Source organism: Opisthorchis viverrini, assembly GCF_000715545.1.
Source record: "Opisthorchis viverrini unplaced genomic scaffold opera_v5_7, whole genome shotgun sequence".
Lineage (NCBI taxonomy): Eukaryota > Metazoa > Platyhelminthes > Trematoda > Opisthorchiida > Opisthorchiidae > Opisthorchis > Opisthorchis viverrini.
Window position 1 is genome coordinate 1,497,146 of NW_008751663.1, and position 26,872 is coordinate 1,524,017.

A 26,872-nucleotide genomic window follows, 5' to 3' on the forward strand; every position below is an offset into this window, starting at 1 on the left:
CGTGCACGTTCTTGCGGTGCTCGTTCAGGTTACTAGTAGCTTAGCAAGTGTCCATGCCATAAGAACCACAGATTAAAAATGTCTCTCAGCTGGCCAGATTCACGATAGACTTCTAGTAGATCAATTTGCAGCTCCTCTAAATCCTTTCTGCACCGTTTACAGTACCTCAGTCAAAGGTCTAACGATTTGGTTTTGAACAGCCTGATTGGATTTCTGGATTATGGTCGCTCATATAAGAAGCTTGTGAATTGGCAAAACGTCTAGCGTCAGTCCGTCGGTGTTTATACTGAGGGTATGTATAAATGTGTAGAATTTAAGTGTCGAATAAACACGGCTCATACCGTGGGCTGGTATCGAGTTGCGTCATCTGACGCACACCACTCTTTCCGTTAGTTTTTATGATATGGTGTATGTGAATAGCTCTTACCGAAAAACTTTCGAAATTACATTCAAGGTCCAGAGCGTCTCAATAAGTCAACTGCACCAGGTGTCGCACATCGTCTTACGTATCTTAGTTGCACATCGACAGATCATGTTGAAGTTTGGCGCGAAGCAGTCAGAGCATTGTGGAAAGCACTGAAGACTGGATAGGAAGTTTATTTACTGAAATGGTCCTTCGCTTCATTCACCACAAGTAGGTTTTTTTCAACGACGAACCGTTGATCGCATACCCTACTTCGGTTACATTATCGAATGTGATGTTTATTTATTTGTTCCAAATTAAAAATTGTCTTCGGTGTACAATTCGCAAATCAGTTTGATTTATAGAAATGAGCTAAAATTAGTTTTAGCAATTCACGAGCTGAATTTGATATTCAAATTTATGGTGACCATGGCTTTCAGTTGCTGTTCATGGCTGATAGGCATGGATTTATGGTACTATGCAATGTGTCCTGGGTGTAATACAGCAGTATGACTTTCGGTTACTCCATGTCTAAAGGGCGTGTCCGGTAGCATAAATCGATTTTGTACCTTTCCCTATAGGCCAGATTCCTAATCCAAATGCTTTATCTACAGAACTGTTTCTCAAGTGGCGCACACGATATGGTGAACAGTAGGCTGCATACACTCATTGTTTCGATTCCCTTCTTGACAGGGTGGTAACTTGGCTCCAACCGGAGAGGATGGGACTCCTCCGACTTTTGAAGAGCGCCAGTCTGCTGCGGCAGCGGCTGCAATCGCCTACTGTTGTGAAGAGGATCATGTTCGGTCCCAGTACAGATATGAACACGAAACGGGTGTTCAGCAGTCAGACTTAGTCTATGGCGTTCGGTTGGACGATGATCCGAACGAAACTGAACAAGAGGACCGTGATGAAAGCAGTGGCGAATTATGGCAACAGGTGGTCCTGTTTGCGGTGGACAAACCCGTATTCATCTGCGCACTGCTGCAACACGCCAGCGCAGATGGTCTCGATCCACGTTTGTTACTTCGCAAAATCTCACCGGACATGTCCATACCAGGGTTGCGCAATTCCCTGATCAAGCTTATGCGAAATTATCGGGTGGGTTTATGTCACTCTGCCTAACCCCAATTGTTTGCGTTGGTTGCCCAGTTCGTTAACATCATTTTTCCCCTACAATTCGTACATCTTAGGTGCCGGCTAATGCCGAGTTTTCCAAGGTCATATTTTCCTCATATTTTTAGATCCATTTGAAGGATTTTCCGTCCTTCCGAAGTGATCCTGTTTCCAATTACCACTAGTTTCGTTTATCAAGATAATAATGGGTGAGCTACTCAAGTTTAGAATTCCTCTAGGAATTTCGGTTGTTGAGTAGTTTATAGAAAGACAGGAAGTGTGTTTAACAGTTGAATGCTGTTCCGCCCTCCTGTAGGCCGTACTTGTTTGTGTTTATGTATGTGTGTTTGCATACCACGGCCGCATGAAACCTCCCGACAAGCAATGCATTTTCATCCTTCAGAGATAAACATAGTACAAGTTCATATAATTCGACTGGCCAATTGTTCTCATCTGTAGAGTTCTTCCCCGTAGTCTGTGGTATTTGTGTACCTTTTGGCTATGAAACGAGATGGCCCAAGTGGTTAGAGCGCCAATTTACTGACCGGAAGGTCTGTGGTTTGAACCCGACCTCTGCCTCTCGACTTTCCCTGTCTAGGCTCGGGCAACCTGACACCATCCCAGCCCTCATGCAACCCTCGGGTGGAATGGCAGTTAGGGACCGAAAGGGTGCTACAGCTGAACGGTTTTTTGGATATGGTTCGCTCTCCAGAACCTCCGTCACGAAGAGACGACTTTACCGTAGTGTGGCGGTTTGTGTGCCTCGGCGACCCATTGTCCGCGCAGCACTCACAGTCTCATACTAGGTTGTTCATTGGGTAGAGGTCTGACGAGCACAGTCTCCTGGCGCTCCAGGTTAGGTTTGGAATATGGGTGGCGACGTGTTCCGTAAAACTAGCAATGTAATTGCATTTCCAGTCCAGCACCGCTGCCTTGAGGTTAGGCTTTTGAGCCAAAGACCTTGGTTGAGGACCTTAATCGTCCTCCTGTCCAGGTGTGGGCGTCCTGAAAGTGTCCCAACCCTTGTACAACCATGACATTTACAGATAACAACTCATGTGGCATCGGAACTGCAGAAATCGCTTGACAATGTAGTGCCCACCAACAAAACGGCCACAAACCCAAATAGACCACATCGCCGTCAGTTATCGTTGGCGAGGGTCGATCACCGACTACGGCTCGCGGTGAATGTAGTAACCATAGTGTTAGTCTGGCGTCTGTTGTGACAAGGCTTCTGGCCTCACTGATTCTTCGTCGTCTTACAAGGGCACGCGAAACCTTGACTCTTGAGAATCAAGCGGGATTTCGACTGGGTAGGGGCCAGTTCGACCACATCTTCACACCGTCAGGTGTTACAGCAATGCCATATGTTCAGACAACCCACAATCTCGGTATTCTTTGAATTCAAGGGTGCGTTTCCATTCTGTCGACCGGTCAGCGCTGTTAATTGCACTTGCTCAACAGGGTATGCTCCAGAAGCCTTTGAACGTAATCCGATCCCTCTATTCACATACTTCTGGGCGGGTGAGAGTGTATGATGAACCCTCCGAAAGCTTCCCTACAGAAACTGGTGTGCGACAAGGATGTCCACTCTCGCCATTTTTGTTCAACTTCGTCATTGATGAAATAATGAGGCGAACACTGGACGGTTTTCAAAATCCCGGTGTTCAAATTGTTGCTGGTGAGAGCCTTATCGATTTGGAGTACGCAGATGACATCGCCCTCATCTTTGAAGACCAAGGCGAAGCACAAACCCCGTTGAATAAACTGACCACCATCATACCATCTTTAGGCATGCGCCTTGCACCCTGAAAGTGCAAAGTCATGCTTCACGATGTACTGTCTGCGAACATATCCCTTACAATTCATGGAGAATCACTGGAGATTGTGGAAAACTTTACATACCTCGGTAGTTGTATTAGCTCTGACGGACGTGTGTCTGATGAAGGCAGTGCAAGAATCTCCAAAGCTGGAATCACGTTTGCTATTTTGCGTCACCTGTGGCGTCAAAAAGGCATCTCACCGGATCTTAAGGGTCGTGTGCACCAGGCTACAGTAAGGGCTGTGTTGTTGTATGGGTGCGAGACGTGGCCTCTGCGGACAGATGATGTGAGGCGTCTTCAGGTTTTCGACCACCGTGACTGGTTTTGGATAGCGTTAGCGTGTTAGTAACGAGGTGATTAGAAGACGGGTATTTGGTTGTACTGCAGGTACTCTAATCAGGGAGAACATCCGGTACTACCGACTGCGATGGCTCAGTCATGTGCTACGCATGCCGAAACATCGTCCACCGAGACGGGTGTTGTTCTCCGTGCCTCCTTCAGGATGGCGCAAACCGCGAGGTGGACAGCACATGACTTGGCAGAAAGGCGTCAAGGAGATCACGAAGAGTTTGGGTGTCGTTGGTGTTGTACGCCTGGTGTCCCCGTGACACCGCCTGTGCTTTGATGGAAACGTTGCAAGAAATGGCGGCTAATCGATGTCAGTGGGGTTCGTGTTGTCGGTTCCTTTCCAGATTGTCTGATTGAGCGGTTGGAGGTGTATGCACCTCAGAATGCTCGACATAAACCATCTCTAGGTCCCCGCTGATCCACTCTTTTTCTTCTTTTCACTCCCGGGTTTTAAAAATAATCAGACGGTTGTACGGCAGTGAAGTATCAGCGTCAACACTGGTGGGGATGGCTCCAGCACCCACTCCTGAGTGCGCTTCCCACGGTCACTCAGCGTGCGCTTTTCACCTTGAACAATCAAGTTGCCGTCCTATACTTTGATACACCTACGAATACAATGAGACAATTTCTAGTTGGACACGAATTATATGCTGAAAACCCCATGACAGTCAATGATGGGTTTCGTTCTCGAGGTCATTAGGTAGGCATAATCTCCGAGTTTCCGTCAACATGAACCAAAATTGGATGCAATTCGCTAGATGCATTCATTTCCACACTTGATTTTGACATGGGATTCAACAGAAACCCAACTGAACCCCCTGGTCTATTATGTTCGTTTATTAGGATTCGTCGAGTAACTTTATTGGGTTCAAGTAGAACATGAGGTTGACGGAAAATCAGGGACTATGTCTGCGTGATGGTCCCCAAGAAGGGCGAAACCGGTCGTGAGTTGTCGAAGAGTTTTCCGTAGCCTTATGAGCAGTGTTCCGTAAAATAAGTTTACTGCAATATATCGAATAGCGTGCCAACTGATACATGGGTTGACCTATGTGGAGCACTCGGACTTCGTCCTTTGTTGATAAGTAAAAAACCATGATAAGAACAATAAGCTTGGTTGGCACATCACCAGTAATTTGTGGAGTTCATAACGACTCACAGCGGATAGTCGAACGCAGAGCGAAATTCAACAAAAGGGGCAATGTCTTGCTACTGTAGTGTGGCCTGATCTCCCAGAAGTCAATGTGGACCGAATATCTTGTCCCTGATTGAAAGCCACTTTGGTTCAGTGGTGTTTCCTACTTCAGAAAATCTTTAGAGTATTGTAGAAGCAATGATCTCACTGGCAAGATGTATGAGACCGCTTCCCTGACAATTCTCGCCACGTTTCTTAAGGATGGTGGGCAAAAAAGAAGACTCCGACCTCCGAAAAGAAAAGAATATTGTGTTGAGGTTAGAGGGTTGGAGGCAATAATTCCACACCCATGGAAATACTATCATCCGATATATCATCCTTTCTGTAGGCGATTAGTAATCGGATTAATCCCTACTTGACTGGGTCATTCACAGTTAATACTTTAAAACTCCTACAGGTAGGTTTCCCGATCGAAGTTCCGGGTGGTTTGCCAGCTGACTGAAGTATTCCAGCTTCCTGAAGGAAACTACTCACAAGGTTGCTGAAAACCCTTCGACAGCCCACGACAGTTTTCCCCCTTCTGTTTCGGGCTCATCAGGTAGGCGCAGTCCCCGAGTTTCCGTCAACCTTATGTTCTACTTGAACCAGCTTCCATTTCTTCTCCTACTGATCTGTTCTCTTTGTTGATGCTGCTCGAAAGTGGTTCTTTCCAGAGGCGTCACGATGCAAACGGAAAAGCCATAATCGAAATGCGGTCGTTTCTAGCAAATTTAATGGCTTCACATCATAGCTTTCGAAATTCAGACGTCTCGTTGATGCGTGCCCGTTTGAAATTCATCCCCTATCGTTATGTAGTTTAACTGACACAGTCCTTTGAGGCTTGTTGGATTGATTACTTTAATACTGACCGTTGACCGTCCACCCAGACTAATTGATTCCTAGGGTGACGCACGCAGTTGCGTTCTGATTCTGTTATGGAGTTTGCTTTAGTCTCATTGTGCTGTAGTGGGATGTGGTGCGTTTCAAGGGTCGATTTTCTTGTCTCGCAATCAGATGGAGTTTGATTCTCACTATCGTTGAACTATGGCCCAATATTCCGTAAAGATCTGAGTTGTCAACTAGCCTCCTGTAGTGCTACCAGTAGTGGGCGTTCATTCCGGCTCTATGGAATCTCAGGATGCCTGAGTTTGGTTCGCCAATCTGTGGTATCTGCTGCTGACCCGCTCCAGTGTCTAATGCCGGAAAAAAGACTCACAGAAGGGATCACAACAGTTATATTCCGAACAAGTGAGCGTGAGTGCGTACGAGTGCGTAAGTACAACGGTCTCAAGATATTTATTGGAGGAACACTGTCTGAACTTGGCCCAATGCTGACGCACGCGGTCTGGCCTTGGTACGAGCCTGCGACGCGCTGCATGTTGCGGGGGCATTGTCTGACCTTGACCACCGCTGACTCGCGCTGTCTGGGTTTGATACAAGGCTGCGAAGCGTTGCATATTGAGGTGGTGTTGCCTGTCTGGTCAACATCTAGCGGAGTTGAGGCTCTCAGTAGATTTCGGGCATTCACTGGTTGCTTTCAGGAATCTGTCCTTTCTGATAGGCCGGACCTGTATGTGATACTCAGTGGGTAATGTTGTAGACCACAGAATTATCTGAATATGATCATTCAGCACGGTGTGGACATCCTAGCAATCGCTGTAAACAGATTTTGCTGTATTCTCAACCTCAGTCCGCGTACTTATCACCCCTGCGACTGACTGTCATAGGTTGCGTTGCCTCCTGAAGACGCCGTAGTATCCTTTGCATTGATTGATTTTGACATCTTCATGATATCACGAGTGGATATGTCATGAGAAACGTCCTCGGTTTCGCTTGGCTGTTGTCTGAGGGGGTTTCTCTAGATTTTGCACAACCAAACGTAATCTGCACGACAGAAAAAAAATCGTTGAGTGATGGAACCGGATACCCATAGTAGTTGTTGGAAGTGGTCCAGTTCAGCTCAATCCAGTCAGCCGGAGCTAACTCTTGCTCATCCTTGGCTTGGGATCGGAGTTCACTGAACTCCCCCAGGCGGACAACCAGTGGACTGTCGACCAGGTTACAACTCCCGACACCCGCTTTCGCCTATTCTCTCTAGTGGAAACACCTTCGAATTCAGTGAATCGAGCTTCTTAGCAGTGAACAAATGGCAAATGTTCTGGGGGAAAATCTTGTGTGTTTTAGGAGGTGTGACTACTCATTTCCTGAGACACCCCCGACCATGCTGAGGCGTATGTAGGCTATACCTGATTCATCACCAGCTCACACGATGACCAGCTAGTGTCTTATTCTAGGGCAATACCCACTGGCGACACTGTGGAGTAAACTGGTGTAAACTCGATCACAAAGTTATCGGATCATCCATGTTTTTTCAAGATTTATCTCCCCAGTTGAGTGTCTCTGGGTTACGATTGTAATCATAGGACAGACTCATATGTTTACCGGTTACCATTCGAACAAATGAATTAAGTAAGGATAAAGTGAAAGGTAAACGCGACAAAAACATAGAAGCACCTGTTCTCTCAGCTTCGTTGAGAGGCGCTAGAATGATGCAGTCCATCTATTTTATCTCGTAACTCTGTAAAATACCATAAAAATGTTGATTTATGTATTTCACATGCAGAGATGGCAATTCCAGCCAACACAGCGTGTCGTTATATCTTCGGCCAAAATTCGTTTCCCTTGTATGGGTGTAATTCTTCCATCTGACAAGTGATGTGACTCTCTGCTAAAAATGACGGTCATGTTGAGCCCCGTCGACTTCATTTTCTCGTCGACAATGTGTGCTATTTCAACTCTGGTGCTGCTCAAAAGCCGCCTGCTGTGCGGAGCCGCATTGGGGATGAGACATCGGTACCTTGGTCTCTGTGTCATCAGCCCAGGCCTAGCAACCAAATAGGTCAGACTATTGAATTGGCTCAGGGAAGCCTCCCCAAGAAAACCCTAATAGCTGTTGCTTCTCCGTTCACTTTTGAATCAAAGGCTAGGGCCAGGGTCCCCAAACAAAACCTTACATCCCACGGCCTTGTGGGTCAGACTTTTGAGCCAAAGGCTCGAGGTGGGGTATCTTAACCAAATTCTCACTTCGGTCGTGCACCTCTAGCCACTTAGGATGAGCTCAGATATTCCACATTTCACTCCTGACGCAACGGCTCATGGTAGCTATGGTGTGAGAGTTGCGCTGAAAGAAATCTCAGTAAACAATCGTCTTTGTTCTGTGCAGTTGACTGGCTCAATTAACATCTGTGCAGGTGGATGCAGTAAACGGTGTTCATTGGCCGTATCAGCAGATGCTCCGACAGGCTACAGTTCCGAGACTGAGAAGGAAGGGCTATATTGACCGCCTCGGTCAGAAAGAAGTGATATGGTAATCCTGGTGCATGATATGAATGCCCAAGTTGGATGACTAAGCCAAAACGAAGTGCAGTTAATATTTGTAATGTACTATCATAAGGTCCCGTCGACAGCCCACAATCGGTTTCGCCCTTTTTTGGGCTTATCAGGTAGCCGCAGTCCCCGGGTTTCCGTCAACCTTATGTTCTACTTGAAGCCAAATTGCACGAAATTAGCCAATATACACTCACTTGCAAACGAATTTGGTTTTTTCGAGAGACTCACCTGGAACCCAGCTGAATCTCCCGTTTGCAAATGAGTGTATATTCGCTAATTTCGTGCAATTTGGTTTCAAGTAGAACATAAGGTTGACGGAAACCCGGGGACTGCGCCTACCTGATGAGCCCCAAAAAGGGCGAAACCGGTCGTGGGCTGTCGACGGATTTTCAGCAACCTTATGAGTAGTACATTACAAAGATATACATGTATCGCGATATCTCGAATATCGTAGCGACTGAAACATGAGGCGGCCTGGTGCAGCACATTCAGTTGCCTGAGAACATCACAAACGAGAGATTCAGCTGGGTTCCAGGCGAGTCTCTCGAAAAAACCGAAGTACAGTTAAGCTTTAGATTTGGAGTCGATGCTCATTGTGAGGATAATCGGGAGGGACTGCTTTAGTTGTGTGCTGAGCATCGTCTGTTCATCGACAGCAGATAACTTGGAGTCCACCAACCGCAAGACAGTCGCGGACTCAAGTGGACCATATGACTATCAGGTATTGATGGAGAGCCTCAACTGAAGATTGCCGGAGTACGCAGCTTGACTCTTTTCATGCAGCTGTGTGGGCCCATCAGCATTACGCGTGCCGAGACAGAGCAACTCCGTTCATCAAATTCACCAGGTTTCGGTAGCTCAGGAGTATCGAGCTAATCTGGATAGAATGTTACTTGAAGCGCATGGTCTTGGGAAGCTTGGAGGTTCAATGGGAGCGGGTTAAAGAAGCTATGCTCTCGTATTTCAGAGCTGTATGTCCAAACTATCCTACTTGACTAAATAAATAGTGGATGTCGCCAAGAACAGCATATCTTATTGAAGTTTTCACACTAGCTGACTCATATTACTCAACTATCTTGAGGTTTGGAACTGTGAGTCAGTTCAACCTACGGGTTACCGTGTAAGGTGTGGGGCGCTATATTTTTCCTGGGGTTTAGTAATGTGTAACTAATCGATGCATGGCCAGGATCTCTAAGTTATTGGTTTCTCGTGGAGATCATCACTGGAAAAGCGAATCGACTTCAGGGCAGGTGGTAGGGATTTGTGGGAACCCTGCCTGAGTGCAAGGTAACCAAACTGCAGGTTAGTGATCTCCAACAAACGCTCCTTACAATAATGTCAAACCATTTGTCTGCAGTTGACCTACCATTCCACGACCGATTCTCATTTTTACACGAGGTCGTCGCTCAAGCACGAAAACCTAGGTGTATAAGCAATTCGTTCATACTAGAAAGCATTCCATCAGTCACATAAATTGCTTCCCTCCGAGAAGCCCGATGAATCAGTCACCACCAGATACCGTGAGGCGGACTGTGTGAATGAAGGATGAGTAGAAGCTATTCAAACTGTTGATTAGCAACCTCTAGTAAATGATCATAGTCATCCAGCTGTAACGTACTTTCAGTGCCTAGCTCCTATGCCACTTGAAGGAAGAACGGGGACTGAGATACTACCAGCTTACCCTAGTGCAAACACGAGCAGTCGATATGCCGAGGTTAGGTTCGAACCATTGACCTTCCGTTCAGCAAGTTCGCCCCTTAACCACTGAACTGTCCTGGTCTCAACAACCTATGGTTTCCAGACTCCTATCTGAGGAATCGCCAGCCCGAACCTTCAGAGGTTCGTGTACAGTACTTATGACTTCCAACAAGCTTGGATCAGTTATGCAAAGCTTGTCCGTCTTCTAGCATAGTTTGACCTCTTTTACAGAATGGATTTTGGTATCGGTAATGATTCGTGGTGATACGGTCCTGAAGTTCCAGAGAGCACCTTGTGAGCCCTTTATGTCACGATTGTCGGAGAATTGTACGGTTTACCCGTCTTTCATCTACCATTTGCATTGTCCTTTCCAGTTAGGCCATTTGTTTCCAGGTGGTGGGGTGCTGTCCTTAACCGTTTGATGCCCAGCTTCTGCAAGCAACTTTTAAACTCTTCTCTCTCAAAGTAAGATCCCAGCTCCATTAGGATCATTTTTGGCACCCCGTGGTTGGCCACGATGTGATGCGTTACCACTCCGCTGATCGTCGTCGCCCGTTGATTTGGCACGACTGCCGCCTCGACCCACCGCAACAGGTGTTCTGTCATTATCACGATATATTGATTTCCGCTGGTCGTCACCGGAAAGGGCCTCATGATGTCAACAGATCATAACTCGCCGATTTCTGAGACAGGAATGGCTTCCATGGCACTGGTTGCACGTGTCTTATTCCCTTTCATCAGTTGGCACTGCTTACAGGACACCACATAATCCATCACCTCACTTCTCATCCCGGGCCAGTAGACCCTCTGCCGAAGTAAGTCGTACGTCTTGGTGCACCCTGTGTGTGCTATCTCGTAGCGTTCGACAATCAGCTTCCGTCTCAAGATGCAAGGTATCACGGACAGCACGACAGAATCGGTGGCGCTCCAGGGGTGACTCCGACGGTTTGGCTCATTTTTCGACGTCATCAGTTCTTTGGTCGTAGATCCCGCATCTAGGCCTGGGCAACCTGGCAGTATCTCAACCTTCGGGTTGCATGGCAGTTAGGCACCGAATGCGTGCAACAGATGAACGATTTTTTTGTCGTAGATCAGGTGGCTGTTGACCTGTTCGCCGAGATTGGCAATTTGCTTGCAGACGTCTCGTCAGCAATCGTGCAAGTATCGTCAGTACGCGGAATGATCTACAACTAATTAATGCACCTGGACTACCAATATTTCGATGTATTATTACTTCTTGTGTGGCCTCCTCGTGGATACTTCAGACTCTGGCATAGTGGTAATTCGCGAACTCTTTGTCATTGAGTCCTCCTCTTTCTCGGGTAAATTTCTCTGGAGGTTGTAAAACGCTACTCATGAGGTTGCTGAAAATTCTTCGGAAAATTTTCTCTCAAAACCAAGTTTGTTTGCAAATGAGCGTATTTCGCTAATTCTCTAGAGGCTGCTTTTAGTCTACCTTCGAACCGAAAAATAAAAGTGATGAGTGTCCAGTCCTGACACCTTTTCAGTGCATAGTTGATATGTAAACGGAGGAAACCCGAAGCCTAAGTGCTGTTAGATTGTCCAGCCCCAGCCACGAGCAGTGGAAAAGCCAAGAATATATTCGAGCCATGGACCTTCTGGCCAGTATCTTCGCGTCCTAAATACTGAACCATCTAGAGCTAGGCGCATCCGATTCCCTAGAGATGCCCTTAAGTCAAAATGACAATGCTGAGTTAGCAGCCGCTTTATACGTAAAGTAACAGGTTGAGATGGAAGACAGTATATGCTTCTTGACACATTTTTGTGTGGTATAACTGTAACTGTATCCCTCCAGAGGATTTCAGATACCCTTTGATTCATCTACTTTGACTTTTCATTCATACAGCTACAACTGGAACTCCAACGTAGTTGTCAACGCATTCTTCGCACAGATTCACACAAGCTGTTCCAGCGGCTGCTGCAAAGTCATGCCAAGGGCATTCGTGTCGAATCCAACGGTCTTTCATCCTTCCCATGTGCTGTGTGTGCCCAACCACTGATTAAACTTCGGTCAGGAGGTGCTTCGCAAATAAGTCCTACTTGCCCTGGAGACCTAAACGATTCAAACTCGTCAGACCAACCGTACACTGTCTTTCGTTGCAGTCATGTGTGTCATTCTTCGTGTTTACGATCTGGCGAAACACGCGTTTGCCCCATGTGCTCCACTTCCTGACTCCAGTTCCGGGACTGTCATGCTCACGCACCCATGTCTTTTCGATGTCATGATTTCCAAATTTTTCATCCCTATTGACTTTGTACTTTCGAATTCATGTTTTTAGATCACAATATAAAATTGGACTTCGACGTCGTGATGAAATATATACGTGCATTGTAATCGAAAGGATGATAGTTTGGCACGATCTTAATCTAATGTTCTGAGATGGTGCTGAGTGTTCCGTATCAGAAACATGTGTGCATTTTGGTTTTCTTTTTTTTCGATATTTTTCGTACTCTCGGCTGGTAAATTAATATCGAACGGGCGTTTGAAGGGGAGCTGAAGCGACCCAAGTCTATAACGATGAATGTGCGAGTATGAGTTGCGTAAGCCCAAGAATCCACACCGGATACCGAATGTTTGGCGTGGTTTGTACCTGTGCGTAGGCCTTTGCGCAAGTACGTCTAGGATGAACCTGCGCTGTGCGCAAAGGATGCGAAAAGTCAAACCTTGTGCGGTCGTGTTAGGGGTTGAGTGAGCCGAAATGAAAGGCTTCAAAACAGCGACAAAACCAAACAACGGTTTTTCGGACAAATAATACTAGTAGAGAACGGTCCAAGTTATCTTAATTGGGAATGCTGATTAGCCGAGGAGGCGAATGAGTAGTATACGACTAGACAGAAGAGGACAATGACAACCCTGTGTTTTTCGTCATAAGGCCTCATTCGCATAAAAAAACTTACCGCCATAAAATTTAGGGGAGCTACTCTCCTCTCTCACCTTATTAGCGATGTGTGAAAGGAGCTTCCGAACTTGCATCTGTGTTGAGATCAGTGGGGGATTCCAAAAAAACATTATCAATGTGGACGATATTCGAGTGCCTGTTTCCGAAATTGCCATTCTGAAGTGGCTTTCTTATGCTGACATATACCAGCTCGATCCCCTTCACACACATGCGCTCACCGCATCAGGCGTACTGGCCCGTCCAGATGCGCAACTTCAACCTACGAAGGTTGAGTATGCCCTCTCCCTAACTCACTTGGGCAAACCTACCCAGCTATTGGCGTTTTTTGAGATCATGAAGTCTGAGCGGTTTCTCTCTTGTCGACCTTGGAGTGAAAATGGCCTGAAAACTCCATACGATAATCCGTTGCGAGGGGTGGTTTTTGTAAGTAGACACTTCCAGGGAAACTTTTGTTTAGCGAAATGATGTGCAGTGTTGTTCCACCTTCCCTATGGGCGCTAGTGACATTTGATGAAAATCACGTTTCAGAGCCCAAAACCTTAAGGAAGGGATTGTGTCCTCGAAAACAGTGCACTTGTTCGGAGAGGCCACGGTAGCGTTCCTTTCTGAAAATACGATGCTACTGTAATATGTTAACGGAATGCATGAATGGAATCCAGTTTATGATTGGGATCTAGGACAAAGGTTAAGGCACGGGAAACCGGAATTAGTCAATTTCAATCTAATTCACAAGAGACTAAAGTGGTTTCGAGTCTGTGTATCTTGACGTGCGATCCACTAGAAAAACGTATTCTTTGGTTGTTGGTCTGTTCGCCGAGCTTGGCAGTTGGCTTACAAACGTTTCATCACCAACCGAGGTGACATCGTCAGTGCGGGGTTAAATGGGTCTCAATCCCGCGTCAGAAAGGCGAATGACTTCCTGAGGTCAAAGGAATGATATACAGTCGATGGTTCTGGGTATTGGGTTTTAGACCTACAGTTCAAATAAAAGAATTGTCGTTCAGCCTTAGCACCCTTTCGGTGCCTAGCTGCCATACTAACGGAAGGAGGGACGAGGGCTGGGATAGTGTCAGGTTGCCCAAGCCTACACAGGAGCGGCCGTAATGATGAGGCTGTGTTTGAACTACGAACCTTCTGGTCCGTTAGCTGGCGCCTCACTGAGCTATATCGAGCTCTTACTGACCACTAGTTGACTATGTTCTCATAGGGCGCATGAGGTATTTTGTTAGGCGTTCTGTGATTCTTCGAAAATCATAGTCGGACTTCGTTGGATCGTCACTGAGTTCAGCCAAGAAGTTTCCCACCGGAGTACCATCCATGTCATCGGCATCCTGTATTATAGGACCTATTGAGTCGTCAAAGAATTCCACCGTTAGAATAACGTGTGTTTCTCTAAGCAGATAAACGACAAATTGCGACCAGACTGTATCGCACACGAGATAATTTTAGGAACACACCTACGCTCGCCCACATGCTCTCAGCCGAATCGAACACCAGACAAGACAGAACAGCATTAAACAAGAATATGATAGCGGGAGCAACTGACATCACCGGACGATTTGCATGTGTACAACATAAGCTCACGTCCCTGACTGGGTAGGGACGAATGGATGGACGACAGGATTGGTTCACAATACGAATCGGGATTGTAGCAGCATTAAGTCAATCATGGGGCTACATCCCCATGCACGAGAAAATCATAGGACGATCTGATAGTGTGGGCCCACTGGATTCATAAGGCGCTATGGGTCACACCCGGAACATAACATGGAAATCATAATAAAGGGAAATTAGTGGTGACCGTAACCAGGGGGCGGGTGTTCAGAAGAAAAAAAACTGCCGAGACGGAACAAATCACAAAACTAGGGGAAAACGGGGCACATATTGGAATTCACACTAAATTGTTATGAATCTGCGCTGGAGTTGCGGAGCGAAGGCTTGGCGCTAATGGCAACAGGTGTGAGATCGAAGTAACAGCGGACGTTGTCGAGCGAACGCAAAGTAACCCAGAGTGAAACCAGATATAACGGCAACCAACATGTAGACGTTGTAGGTCATGACAACCAACATGAGCATGTAGGCTATAAACATATGAATTAGATGTAGCAGTGTTTGTACCATGTGTAGTCCGTCGAACAATCTGTAAGACAGAGGAACGATGATCGATGTGAGCAGAATTAAACAAAATAGTTCGATTCCATGAGAGCAAGTCGCACCAAGTTAGACGAATCGGTTATACTGACATCGAATCACCCTCGTTAGGCAAAGTCACGTGCAATGTGGATGGACGGGACTGGACCCAGTTGGGGCGTAGAAAAAATGACGTGATAGAGCCAGTAAATGAAAACCATTATTGAGCACCTTAATGCAAGAGCCGATCGCACTTACAGGATAAACAGTATATGCAGCACAACCTACACTGAAGTGACTTCCAACTAAGCAACTAACTGACCAAACCTAGAGGGAAACTGAACGTTTACCGAAGAAAATCAAACAAAAAGTGGATTGCAATCTGATGCAATAGCTTTGATCTTCATGTCTGTCTAACCAGGTGGACAGACAACCCAATCTCAACTCACACTGAATCTCCAAAACGGTTGAAAAGCTACAAAGATTTACGATGTCGGAAGTGACCGGGCTGGAAGCGAAAGCAATTTGCGGAAAACTGAAAAAAACGTGTGACCAACTTGTGATCCGAGACTAATAAGACCAGAAAACATAAAATGGAATATACAAAGGATACAAACTAGCATAGGAAAAGAGATGCAACAAGTAGTTGGGAATTAGTCGTATAAAGAGTTATCCAAATCAGGCTAGTTCGCCCATTCTACAGATTCGGACAGTTTCAAATTCAACCGGAGGCGCATCTGTCCCTAAATAACAATGTTTCGTCTTAGTGAGTTCATCACGTGTATGCAAGGAACTCGCAAAACTCGTGGAATAGGAAGTATTGGTCTCACACAAACTCCACATTAAGCTGAGTTACTTGTCGACGATGGGCCCATATCGCAATCAATGGTGCAAAGATAATCCTGCCCCATGAGCAAAACACAAGTTTACATTACAAATATAATCCTCGGTTGAAAGTGTTGGTCCAGGAGTGTAGCATGAGCCAAATTGTAATGTGTACATTCCTAGATTAGAACAATTATTACTGCCACGGTGCCGACAGTGGGCAAGATGATAGGATAATGCATCGATCCATAGATTATTTATCCTATCAGGACCGGTTCCCCCTTCGTTGCGCATCGTGTTGGTCATCTAGTGGAGACTCGACAGGGAACCTGAAAGACACACAAGACGATGGCATCGGAACTGAGTTGGTGACAGCCCCGAAATAGGATTGGTAAAGGTGTCTCAGAATCGTCACACTATGTTCACTCCACATGCTACTTGTTTTTTTTACTTTAAGGTTTGAATGATAAATAAATAAAGTTTGCAGTAGCAGGGTAGCGAATCATCAAATTTGATTTTTATCTGGAACATGATGAGAGGCGCAATTTGTAAGGATATGACCAGACTCTAGTCTACGTACCTTCGTAAGTCATTGTAGAGAGTCTGAGTAAGTGATTGGTCGGTTGTTCAACGGCAAAGTCAGATGAGCTGGTGCTGATTGACTCTTCAAGCGGCGATGTCTCAGTGGAAGGCCCAGACAACAAATAGACAACTCCGCAGTATTGATTTCCGGGCTATCACCTCATGAACGAGAATCCCTTAGCAGTATCTCAAGTGTACACGAAAGTTTTGACAAGATTGCGCAGTGTGCACATGATTTCGGTATGCACGTCAGTCATCAGGATACGGACTCTCTCGAAACCTCGATGCCTTTTCTTATCAGGTCATATGACCTTTATACTGATCGGAAGGTTCAAGGTTCGAAGCGATTTTTGGCATCCCGACTGCTCAGTAGTTTTAATAACAATACCTATTATTCAGCCGGGGAACGTGTGGTGTAACATGCGAGTGGCACATGTCTTTGATTACGACGATATTTAATCTTCCAGGTTTCCGTCCTTGCTACGTTTGAAACATCTTTCTTTTCAAACATGCATTAGGCTTGTTTTTAGGCTGACATCTGCCTCCGCCAACCGATCGATTTTATTGAGCAGGCATTTCACCAAGGCTTTAATTTCCTCACCTTCACTGGCACATTGGCCAACAGGATTGTGCGTGATTCGTGCATCACAAGATTCAACCGACTAGTGGGTTTTGAGAAACGCATCTGGTTCTCGAGCAGTGACGACACAGTTGGATCGAACTGAGAAGCTACTGTTACGACATGTAACCAAGACTAATGCCACATTTCTAGAGTAAACATGAACAGGTCACCATGAGAAATGATAAGAGAAAAAAGCATTTAAGTACCAATTGACCATTGAAGTTACGTGCTACAGAGGCTTTCCGTTAAACAGACCATTAGCGCAGTAGTTTGTATATGCCATCATTAACTACATATAACGATGTGCTTCCCACAAATCTGATCCACTCAGATTGTTGAACGTGCCATTTTGGTTGAATCGACTAACCAGAATTTGCATCAGTACCAAAACACACGCACCTTCAAACAGCGTACTGATAGTATCACTCGGCTGGCGATGGAATGCCTGGAATCAAATTTTCCAGCTCAGTGAACGTACACATGCCCGCTATAATGGGCTACCATTCGTCGCCAGATTATCCCGCCACGCCGAACTAAGCTGCTGCAAACCTGTGCACAGTGAGCTAGGCTGAAACTGAATACCGACTGGTGTAAACTCAAGGGAATCCGAAAGGTGAGCAAGAGAGGGCACGCCAAACTGGTGGTGTCAATTCCAGTGGGTACAACCAAATAGTTGAGTCCCAGGGTGACGCACCTCACTCCCAGGGACATACGGGATTAGCTAGTACCATCACCATCCAACAAAGTCAGTATGACGATTATCACCTCTAGCACCCTTGTAGGTTTAACAGTTCGGATTGCACAGTGGTAGTCTTTTGAAGACAGATGGACTACAATACAACAGAACACAATAAAGCAAAAGTCAAAAATAGCACAGTGTAGTACATTCTACAAGTGCTCTGGGTGTTCAGTACACTCTGGATACCTTTGGTGGTTGTTCTGCCAGAAACACTAGCTTATGAGGACCAGAGGGGCAACCGAACTGGAGCATAATCAATATTTCACTTTACAAGGAGCACCTGGTATTTGTACAATGCAGAGAACCGATGCAGTCAAGCTATGTCCAGCTCTGCATTGTCACAATCACACACGCACACAAAGCACAGACGAAACGAGTCGCAGCTGCAATCGGATCAATCGACGCTCACCGTGAAAAGAAAGTAGTCGCACTGATGTGCGACGGCAGTAGCGCAAGTATTTCGGAATTTGAGTGGAATGATACTTCCGTGCTGTATGGTCATCTTAATACGATAAAAACAAGTGACATCGGGTTATTGAATTCATACCGACGATAGTGTCAATGTCGCCACATAGATTGTTTTTATTGCTGGATACCATGTAAGAACACGCAACAGGGTGAAACTAGCGAAAAATGAAAAAAAAACAGGAGTAACCATAGCTCACAATGCTGGAAACGGGCCAGGTATGAGATAATGAGGGAAACAGGGGTCGGTTATCCGACAGGGTTGTCAACCGGAAGACACATCAAACAACGATAGTTTACGGTTCGTCAAAAAGGCCGTTTTTGTGTCAGATTCAGAGTGATGTAAACGGAGGTGGCCTAACTTCGTCTTAACAGAAGGACGATAGTTTGAAAGCTGCTGCTAAAGCTTATCGTGTAAGAAGCGCGCATATGATGTACTATTTCAATGAAGTCCTCGTTTTCAGCTTCGACGCATTCGCTTTGAACAAGTTATGGTCGTATATGTATCTATGTTCACAAAGATGGCTTGTTCGAATAAAATAGTGTGGAACCAGTGTTCCACGAGCGTGTTGTTGATCATGTCAACGTGTTTTCGATGATTCGCCAAGAAGAACAGTGAACAACCCCGTTAACTATACGTTTGATTACGGGGCATACTATGCGACGGCGGAACGATGCACCATGTACCGGATCTTTGCAATTCACCATTGGTGAAAGAGCGTTCGGAAGATGATTCGATTGCAAATTGTCAGTGGCGTTGAACAAACGCTAAATCAGGTTGTCTTTACGATAAGATTAGTATCAGAGTGAGCAGCCATTGTAAAGTGCATATCCCATGAACAAAGTCAGGGTTATCATACACCATGTTTGCACCGATTCAACGGAGAATTACGTATGTAACTAAAAGAAACCCTTCGAATCGGAAACAGTGCTACAGACTAATAAGTATGGTGGGCATGATAGAGGGGGAAAAAATCATCACCAAACAGTCACAGGCTCGATAAATTTTCTGTAGCATATTGTGACCAGACATGAGTTAAATTCAAAATTCGGACACCGAGAGAATACGAATAGGTTATTGGTACAAGTATTATTCAGTTGAGCGGATCTGGTAAGTAACCAGCGAGGTGAATAAAACTTTTGTCAGCGTCAACATTGTGAAAACTAGATTAGACAGCGCTACAGAAAGTACAGGATTCCGGACTGAGCTGCGGGTAGCCACGTTGAGGTGAGGCTAACAGTATGTGACACGGAATAATCATTTGTACGAGATTCATACAATAAACGCCAACTGACGATCCGATGCAAAAATAACACAAACATACATCTAAACACAATTGGTGATGTTAGGAGGAATAATACATTCAAATCCGCAAGCATAGCAGAGATCAGACAATAGTCAGTTCACCGATGCTGGTTCACCCAAATCGTGCGGTCTAGCAACATAACCATAACAAATGGTGCAAATAACGGGTGCACAGCTGTCTTAACAGGTCACTAGACAACAAGTGCCTACTTGACCGGAGGACGCCTGCGCGAAATGAAGGTATCGTACGAGAATTCAGTAAGTGGGAGACGAGAAAGGTTAAAAAACTATGTGCTACGGAGCTTCATCATGCTCGGCCACCATCTTTTGATGCGAATGAGGTCACACAGACCCACGACAATCACAATCTGGTGCTAAAAGTAACTGTAAGGAATTGCGAATCTTCCGGTGAAAAAAACTCAGTGGCAACTATGAAACCAGTGGGTTTTCCGGATGAGTTAGCAGTCGCAACTGCAGAGTGAAACTCAAGACTTACAGACAGGATCATCAGGACTGAGGTGTTCAAGACAAAATCACCTGCTCCACTTTAACTTGTCACGTTCCATACTGCCAGTGTTTATCTCATTCGTAGATGGTCAGAAGGTATTTAAATTTTGGTCCGACAATACACAGTTCACCTCAGTGTGATAGACTGGCTGTGTGTTATGGTGGGAGAAGTGAGTCATGCCATATTATCCGGGAGTGCATTTAGTTAAAATCCATTGGAAGGGCTTCATCGAGCTGTATGGCAAAATTGAACCTCAATCATGGGTTCCATCAATCAATCACGGATTTACCAGACTGTGGTCCCACGCCAACCCGCTTCACAGATGCGACACATCCCTTAGTCTTTAAAGCGTCTGAGGTATAGTATGAGACATGCGGCGATAGTCTGCAGTCTACTTTGCTCTTTATGGTAAAGTAACTCCGCTTTTAAATCGTCTCCAAAGATGAGACAATTCATGAATGAAAATGTCCGCTTGTTGTCTCATACAAAGCGAGATAAGCTATCAACTTAGTTACGAAGAATTCTTTCGACTGCCAGCTACGCATATTCTTCCACGAAAACATGACATTCTAGTGCTTGTTAGGGGTTCCAGTCTGTCGATCAAATTGCCGCACATTCCGTCATACCAATGAATACTTACCGAATACCTACTTGCTAACTGAAACTACAATGTGGGTTTCTATGCTACATGTCACTCTTTCTGCTCTCGAATGTTGCAGCTTTCTCTCGCCTAGTTTACCAAGAATATACGGGTATACCTTGAACACGAATTTCAAGCACATACATAAATCACTTTCTCCAACTGATCTTACAATCAACAAAGGTTTCCTGAGCTTAGAACAAACCACAAAAGTGAACCAGAATCAATGACAGCACAAAAAAGAAAAGCTAGGTGGGTGCAATACAGCGTACGGCACTTACTTGTCAAACTGACGCAATCGAAGAGTAATCAAGAGACGAGAATGCGAAGATTCCCCAGCATTGCCTGGTTCTACTAATCCCTTGGTAGTATCGTTCGATGACACAGGACATGACGGACAGGAAGGGCCAGCCAGAGGAGTTGTATTACTATCGTCAACCACCGTAGGGCATCGATCACGACAAGCAGCCTTCAGAAGCAGCTTTTCCCGAAGCGCCTGTAGTGCAGAACAGGTTGGGCCCCGGTAGAAAGATGAGTTTACACACTCGCGATAACTCAGTGATCATTGTGTCAGCTACTGGCAAGAGTACATATGATTCAAACTGATTCCTGACTTTTCAAACGCTCCTGTCTAGGCTTCAGTGACCTGGTTACAAAAAGAAGATAACACTGATCCAACTGAACCTTCAGACTGCCTTTGCACTACACTGAGGATTAACCTGTTTGAGTCACACGTTAGCACTATCTCAGTTTACAAATGAGTAGTTTAACATCCTGTCCTTGGTTTTCGGAAGAAAACCTGCGTGAAATGTGCGAAAGGCTTTGGTAACACTCAATAGCTATCAATAGTGGATCGTGCACAAAAGTTTCCAGTAATTGGACTTGATCTTAAAACTAGGCCAAAGGGGCGATCATGTGCAATGTGAGTATCATTTCCGCCTGTGACCAGACGGACTCACGTACAGACAGACGTAGATCATTACGATCACGCGCCCTTGCGTATGGACTGTGTAAACCCAATCAGAAATCGCGCAAAAAGAGTGGAACAGAAAAAAAACAAGCAACTTCGAGCTGCGGATCATGCGCCCAACAGGGTTATGTTTGCGAGCACAAGGAATCTGTCGCCGAGGCTATAGCGAAGGTACGGTCCTACCACAGATCCAATGTTTGGAAGAAGTTGCCCAGGGGGTTTCAGGCGTGCGTTGCGCTACCTGACTGGCGGGTCAATCGATCGTCACAACCAGGACAGTTACTGGGTCGTCGTTCGATTAGTCGCGCACACCAATCACCGCTCAGGTGTGAACACGTTCGCCTGTTCAGACGTGAAAATTCAGATGCGTCCAACGTGCGTTGGTGGAGCAGTGGTTATATGTCAGACGTCCGGGGTTCAAATCCCAGCACGGCCATTGGATATGCACCGCTAACGAGCACTAATAAGAGCGAAACTCGAGTCCAGTGTTTTCCTTTGGTGTGGACTCACCGGAATAACTACGCCAGAACAGGAATATGACCTTTCAAAAGAGAGTGGTGACTATGAACAAAATACCTATCCCCCGAAACCCCAAAATTGTCTGGAAGAAGCCGGCTGGCCTGTACCTCAGACTGAGGTCTGGCGTCACATACAGCTTTGGATGGTGAATGCCTAATATTGGATTCCTAATCAGGTTTGGAAAAGTAAGATTTGGTGCATTTGTTTGACTTCAAAGGCCATGAGCGCTTCTCAATGGCCAAGTGATATGTACGCGTTTTAAGTGGGCCTGAAAAACCCAATGGAAAGTGGCAACATACAAGTATATGATTAGAGTCCACACGGGTATTTTACAAGTGGCGGGCAGCGACCGACTTTCGCCACCGGTGACATAGAAATGTATTTGGGGTCGAAACTGGTTTGTTTCCCGACACCATGTGGTCGGACAATTTCCAATGGTCCAGAAAACTACAGTACGCCATCTCCCCTCGCTGCGCTCATGTCTAATCGAAGACGACCACCAAGTTGAGCCCTCAGCACAAGAAATCATCGGGACCAAGCCTATCGGCCTGAATGCAGTGGTCACCAGCGTCCATACTTGTATGAGCTTTTAACCCGTTGTCAAAGGACACCTACAGCGTCATAGAAACGGTTTCTGACTAAGTAAAGCCTACAGCCCGTCGGAGCGTAAGCCTATACAATAAACGGGAAGTGAGAGACTCCCCTTTCTCGGGTTTCTTCCACGGATGAACCTCTGAATGAATCGCACACAGGCGATTATTAACTAGTGTCTAAGCACAAGAAGACGCTTCTACTCAATGGTTCAACACGATACCCACTCCCGCCATATACAGCCGTGGTGACCTCCACATCACCAGGGCTGCGAAAAAGGAAGCGGAGAGTTCAAATACAGCGCCTGTATCCTAAATGTTTGTTTCTGAAAAGTCACATAAATCATTCTGGAAGGAATTGGGCGTACGAATAAGGGTAGCCTGTTAATTGCTTGAATCAAAGTACGAATAATAAAGGCAGCTAGGTAAACTGGCTTTCGGTGTTTGAAAACTGACTTCGCGATATGAAGATTAAACCGAAGAGGGACGCGGAGATTTCAATCGAAGCGAGGCGAACCAACCGGCCTGTCCTAGTGCTCAGAGCTGACGAGTCAGAACTCACATTCGGTTGGGGGATGGAAGAGGGAATATGTGAGAGCGTAAGAAGGGAGACGCCAGCAGTAGCAGCAAGTAGGGTGGCTCGGCTAAGGGTATCATGCGAAGGCCGATGTGATACGGGATTATTTCTGGTTGTGGGAATCATGGCCGGACGCTTGCTGTGATGCGGTCAGGTCACCAACATCTGGACGGGAAGGTGGCCAGCCCCGAAATCAGGTCACCAACATCTGGACGGGAAGGTGACCAGCCCCTTGCCTTGCCCCGAAAAAAAGTCTGATCGCAAGGCAGTGGATGGGTGCCAACATATTACCACAGCAGTAACAGTTGCCAGGGCACAAGCCACCGTGCATGTAACAATTCACAGCTTTAGGTGGTCAAACCTCCATCCAGTGATCAGCCTGGCATTAGAAATTCCGGGTGACGAAGTCAAACAGCCCAGTGGGTGACGGTAACATATAAACCGCGACATCACGATAAGGTCCAGACTGCTTGCAGTATAGTGCTGGGCTCTAGACGATGGGTGGAAAAACTATCATTCGAGCCCATATCGGTCCACATTAAACCATGGACTGGTCAATTTTTGCTAACGCACAGACAGGGACGAGTATTTCTTCGAAATTAAGCGATGTTAGAAAAATACGAGGTCCTTTTCGGATATGCAATCTGCCCCGGTAACACCAAGTGGGAGAAACTATTCGACCGACTGAACAACGCTCAGAGCTACAGGGTACCTGCACTTATTAGCATAACTTTTATTCGGTCACTCAAATCCGACAGGAACGTAACTCACTGATTTTGGAGGTAGAGATGGCTGCGCTGCATACATAGAGGTAACAAAAGGATCAGGCTGGGTGAGACCTAAAAAATAACACTGTCTTTTTACAAGTTCACGTGATCATGAAGCGAAAGAGGAAAGAAGCATGCTACGCATTTATTCTTGTCCGACCTATCCCCAGGAGAAGTATCCCATGAGATTTGACATTCAGTTGCAAATCTAAAGGTCACGAAATTTGAAGGAGTGTCTCCGTCCACTGCGAAAACTGAAAACGTAACACACGAATAATCTGCTAGACTGATTGACCCGATTTCGGGTACGACACATCGTTCTTTCTACGCAGGGAAAAACCGACTCCCGTGACTTATACCGGAATAACTTGACCAAATCATGTCATGATAAGGTCACTGCAGAACTACATGGTGTCCCTCATGCGTGAAAAGTTAACTAGAAGCAGAATACGACATCAAATCTAGCAATATTCCCAACCAACTTCAAAAAAAAACTTCCGTCCTTTCAAATGTCTACAGTAAGGCGTAAACGCTCAAGCGGACGAAAGCACAATGGATCACAATGTTTTGGAACCTTCAACCCTGCTGGGAAGTTCGCGGGTCTTCTGACCGGACTTGAATGTTAAGGCAGAGAAACTTCGCATATGGATTCAAAACGCCTGAATAACGGTAAATTTGAGGTTAAGAAATACTCAAATGTCTCTTGGCGATTTCCACTGATGTTATGTTCGTAAGATGGCTGGCTTTCAACCATGTTGACAAAACTACTTCAACCAAGCTTTTCTTCAAACGGAATACCGATCTAATCGAAAAGATACGTCAGAAAGACAATCCTACCTAATACACTACTTAATGATTAGCAATTACAATCGACCATATATGACGAACACTGACTTAAAAAACGGAGGGGCAAGATAGCTCGGTGTTCAGAGCACGAATTTACTAAACGGAAAGTCCACGGTCCGAAACCGACATCTGCATTCGACTTGCAGAGCACGAATTTACTAAACGGAAAGTCCGCGGTCCGAAACCGACCTCTGAATCTCGACTTGCCCTGTCTAAGCTTGGGCAACCTGGCAGTATCCCAACCCTCGGGTTTCCTTCGGGTGGCATGGTAGTTAGGGACCGAAAGGGTTCTACAGCTGAACGACTTTCTGGCTTAAACGAACTCTGAGGTAGCATCTACACTAGGTCTCTGGTTGGAGAACAAAACAATGATTTGAGTCCCAAACACCTCAGTTCGCAAACAAGCGCTGAACTCCACAGGTGGTTTTCTGAACGTTGGTAGGATTATAGCACTGTTGAATGCAAAAGGTGAAGCGACATCAACGGTGAATAAGAAAACACGTGGCTGATTTAGAGAGCCTTTTGCTTCTCAGCTACCTGACGCATAGCAATTGTTGCAATTTCGGGGCGAAACGGGATGCAAAACCGGTAGGAGGGACTTAAGCCTGAAAGCCAGTTATTTCAAAAGTCCAAAGCAGCAATTCACCCACTAGAGGTTTGACACAGAGCCTGGAAGCCAGTTATTTCAAAAGTCCAGAGCAGCAATTCACCCTCTAGGGGGTTGACACATCAACGACAAGTCTACAACCCATACGTAGAGTAACGCTGTTTTCAAAACAATACAGTCCGAGGACAACGTGGGATGGATGGGCCATATCACCACAGTCCGCAGTAAGATGAACTAGGATGTCCCGTTGAACATTTCTAGTCGTAATGATATATCAGTGTCTCCTAGGATGGTGAGTAGTGGTCATAGTAATGACCTCACTTACACGAGTTCGAGGTACACTGAGCCTGGATCAGTAGTGTTGGTGACACGACCTGCTCCGCACGAAAGTCAAAAGTTACATCGGACGAAGAAGGAACCATAAAGTCATGGCTATCTCTCCTCAATAGGCGAGTCATATCAGGATCTCCGAAAGGCTCCTACTACGATAACGAGCTGATATCTAGTCAAATGCTAGCAGAGTGCAACTGTCTGTTCTGTGCGATTGTGTCATCCACCTGAGAAAAGAGACAATCATGTCATTATTTCTTCCAAAAGAGGATACTCTACAGAAAGCGATGGGGAAATTTAACCCCCAAAGGAAAGTTCAGAAACGACGGGACGACTTCCAGTTGAAAGCACAGACCGTAAACAAATATAGACTTACCGCACAGCATTCGTAAAACGATGCCAAAATGAAGATACCAATAAAAGCACCAACCAATTCTACGGTAGAAAAGCGATAAAGAACAAGTGAAATGCAACTGACTTCCGGGCGTGTCGATATACCAGGGTTCGAACAAGAGGTAGAATGGCGCATCCGTGTTGAAGTACATCTGAATAGTGTACCAATAATACACATATGGTGCTTACCTTCATACCATGATTCATAGACATCGAATGGCTGCCGATCATACTCATTTTGTGTTGCGCATGTGGATCAACCCCGGTGGTCGAATGGGCTCTGCCCTCGGACATATGTGCGTTATGATGCGCATGTAAGTCCATGGGATGACTTTAAAAGATGACAAAGTGCAATCAGATCACAGATCACAGGCCTGAAATTGTGTGAAATTCATCCGTTAGAGGGAAGCAAACAAGGAACTGAGTTGTGCATGATGTAATGGGGAGTGCCTAGGAACTCGATATAGCTTAGTGGTTACCGCTTCTCGGCATCTTGACTGCTCCTGTGTGGGCAACCTGGCAGTTTCCCAGCCCTCGTGCTTCCATCTAAGCTAAGAGAAATCTTGGGATCCGTGTGAATCTTTGC

At 45.8% G+C, this 26,872-nt stretch overlaps 2 protein-coding genes across 2 annotated transcripts in view; one reads left to right on the top strand and one right to left on the bottom strand.

Moving 5' to 3' along the window:
- T265_12615 (hypothetical protein) overlaps window positions 1-3,331 on the top strand; it is a gene marked incomplete at both ends in the record, with an annotated part of 27,793 nt that extends 24,462 nt beyond the window's left edge. Inside the window, 3 exons of the mRNA XM_009164624.1 lie at window positions 1,097-1,504; window positions 2,566-2,703; window positions 2,984-3,331. Coding sequence (XP_009162888.1) covers window positions 1,097-1,504; window positions 2,566-2,703; window positions 2,984-3,331 — 894 coding nt within the window. The remainder of the gene's footprint in view (window positions 1-1,096; window positions 1,505-2,565; window positions 2,704-2,983) is intronic.
- Window positions 3,332-14,378: 11,047 nt separating this feature from the next.
- On the bottom strand, window positions 14,379-26,610 carry T265_00710 (hypothetical protein; the record flags this gene model as incomplete). The annotated part of the gene is made up of 6 exons (XM_009164559.1): window positions 14,379-15,010; window positions 19,750-19,764; window positions 20,969-21,183; window positions 26,270-26,328; window positions 26,372-26,438; window positions 26,476-26,610. The coding sequence occupies 6 exons, from the start codon at window positions 26,608-26,610 to the stop codon at window positions 14,815-14,817; spliced, it is 687 nt and encodes a 228-aa protein (XP_009162823.1).
- Window positions 26,611-26,872: the final 262 nt, after the last annotated feature.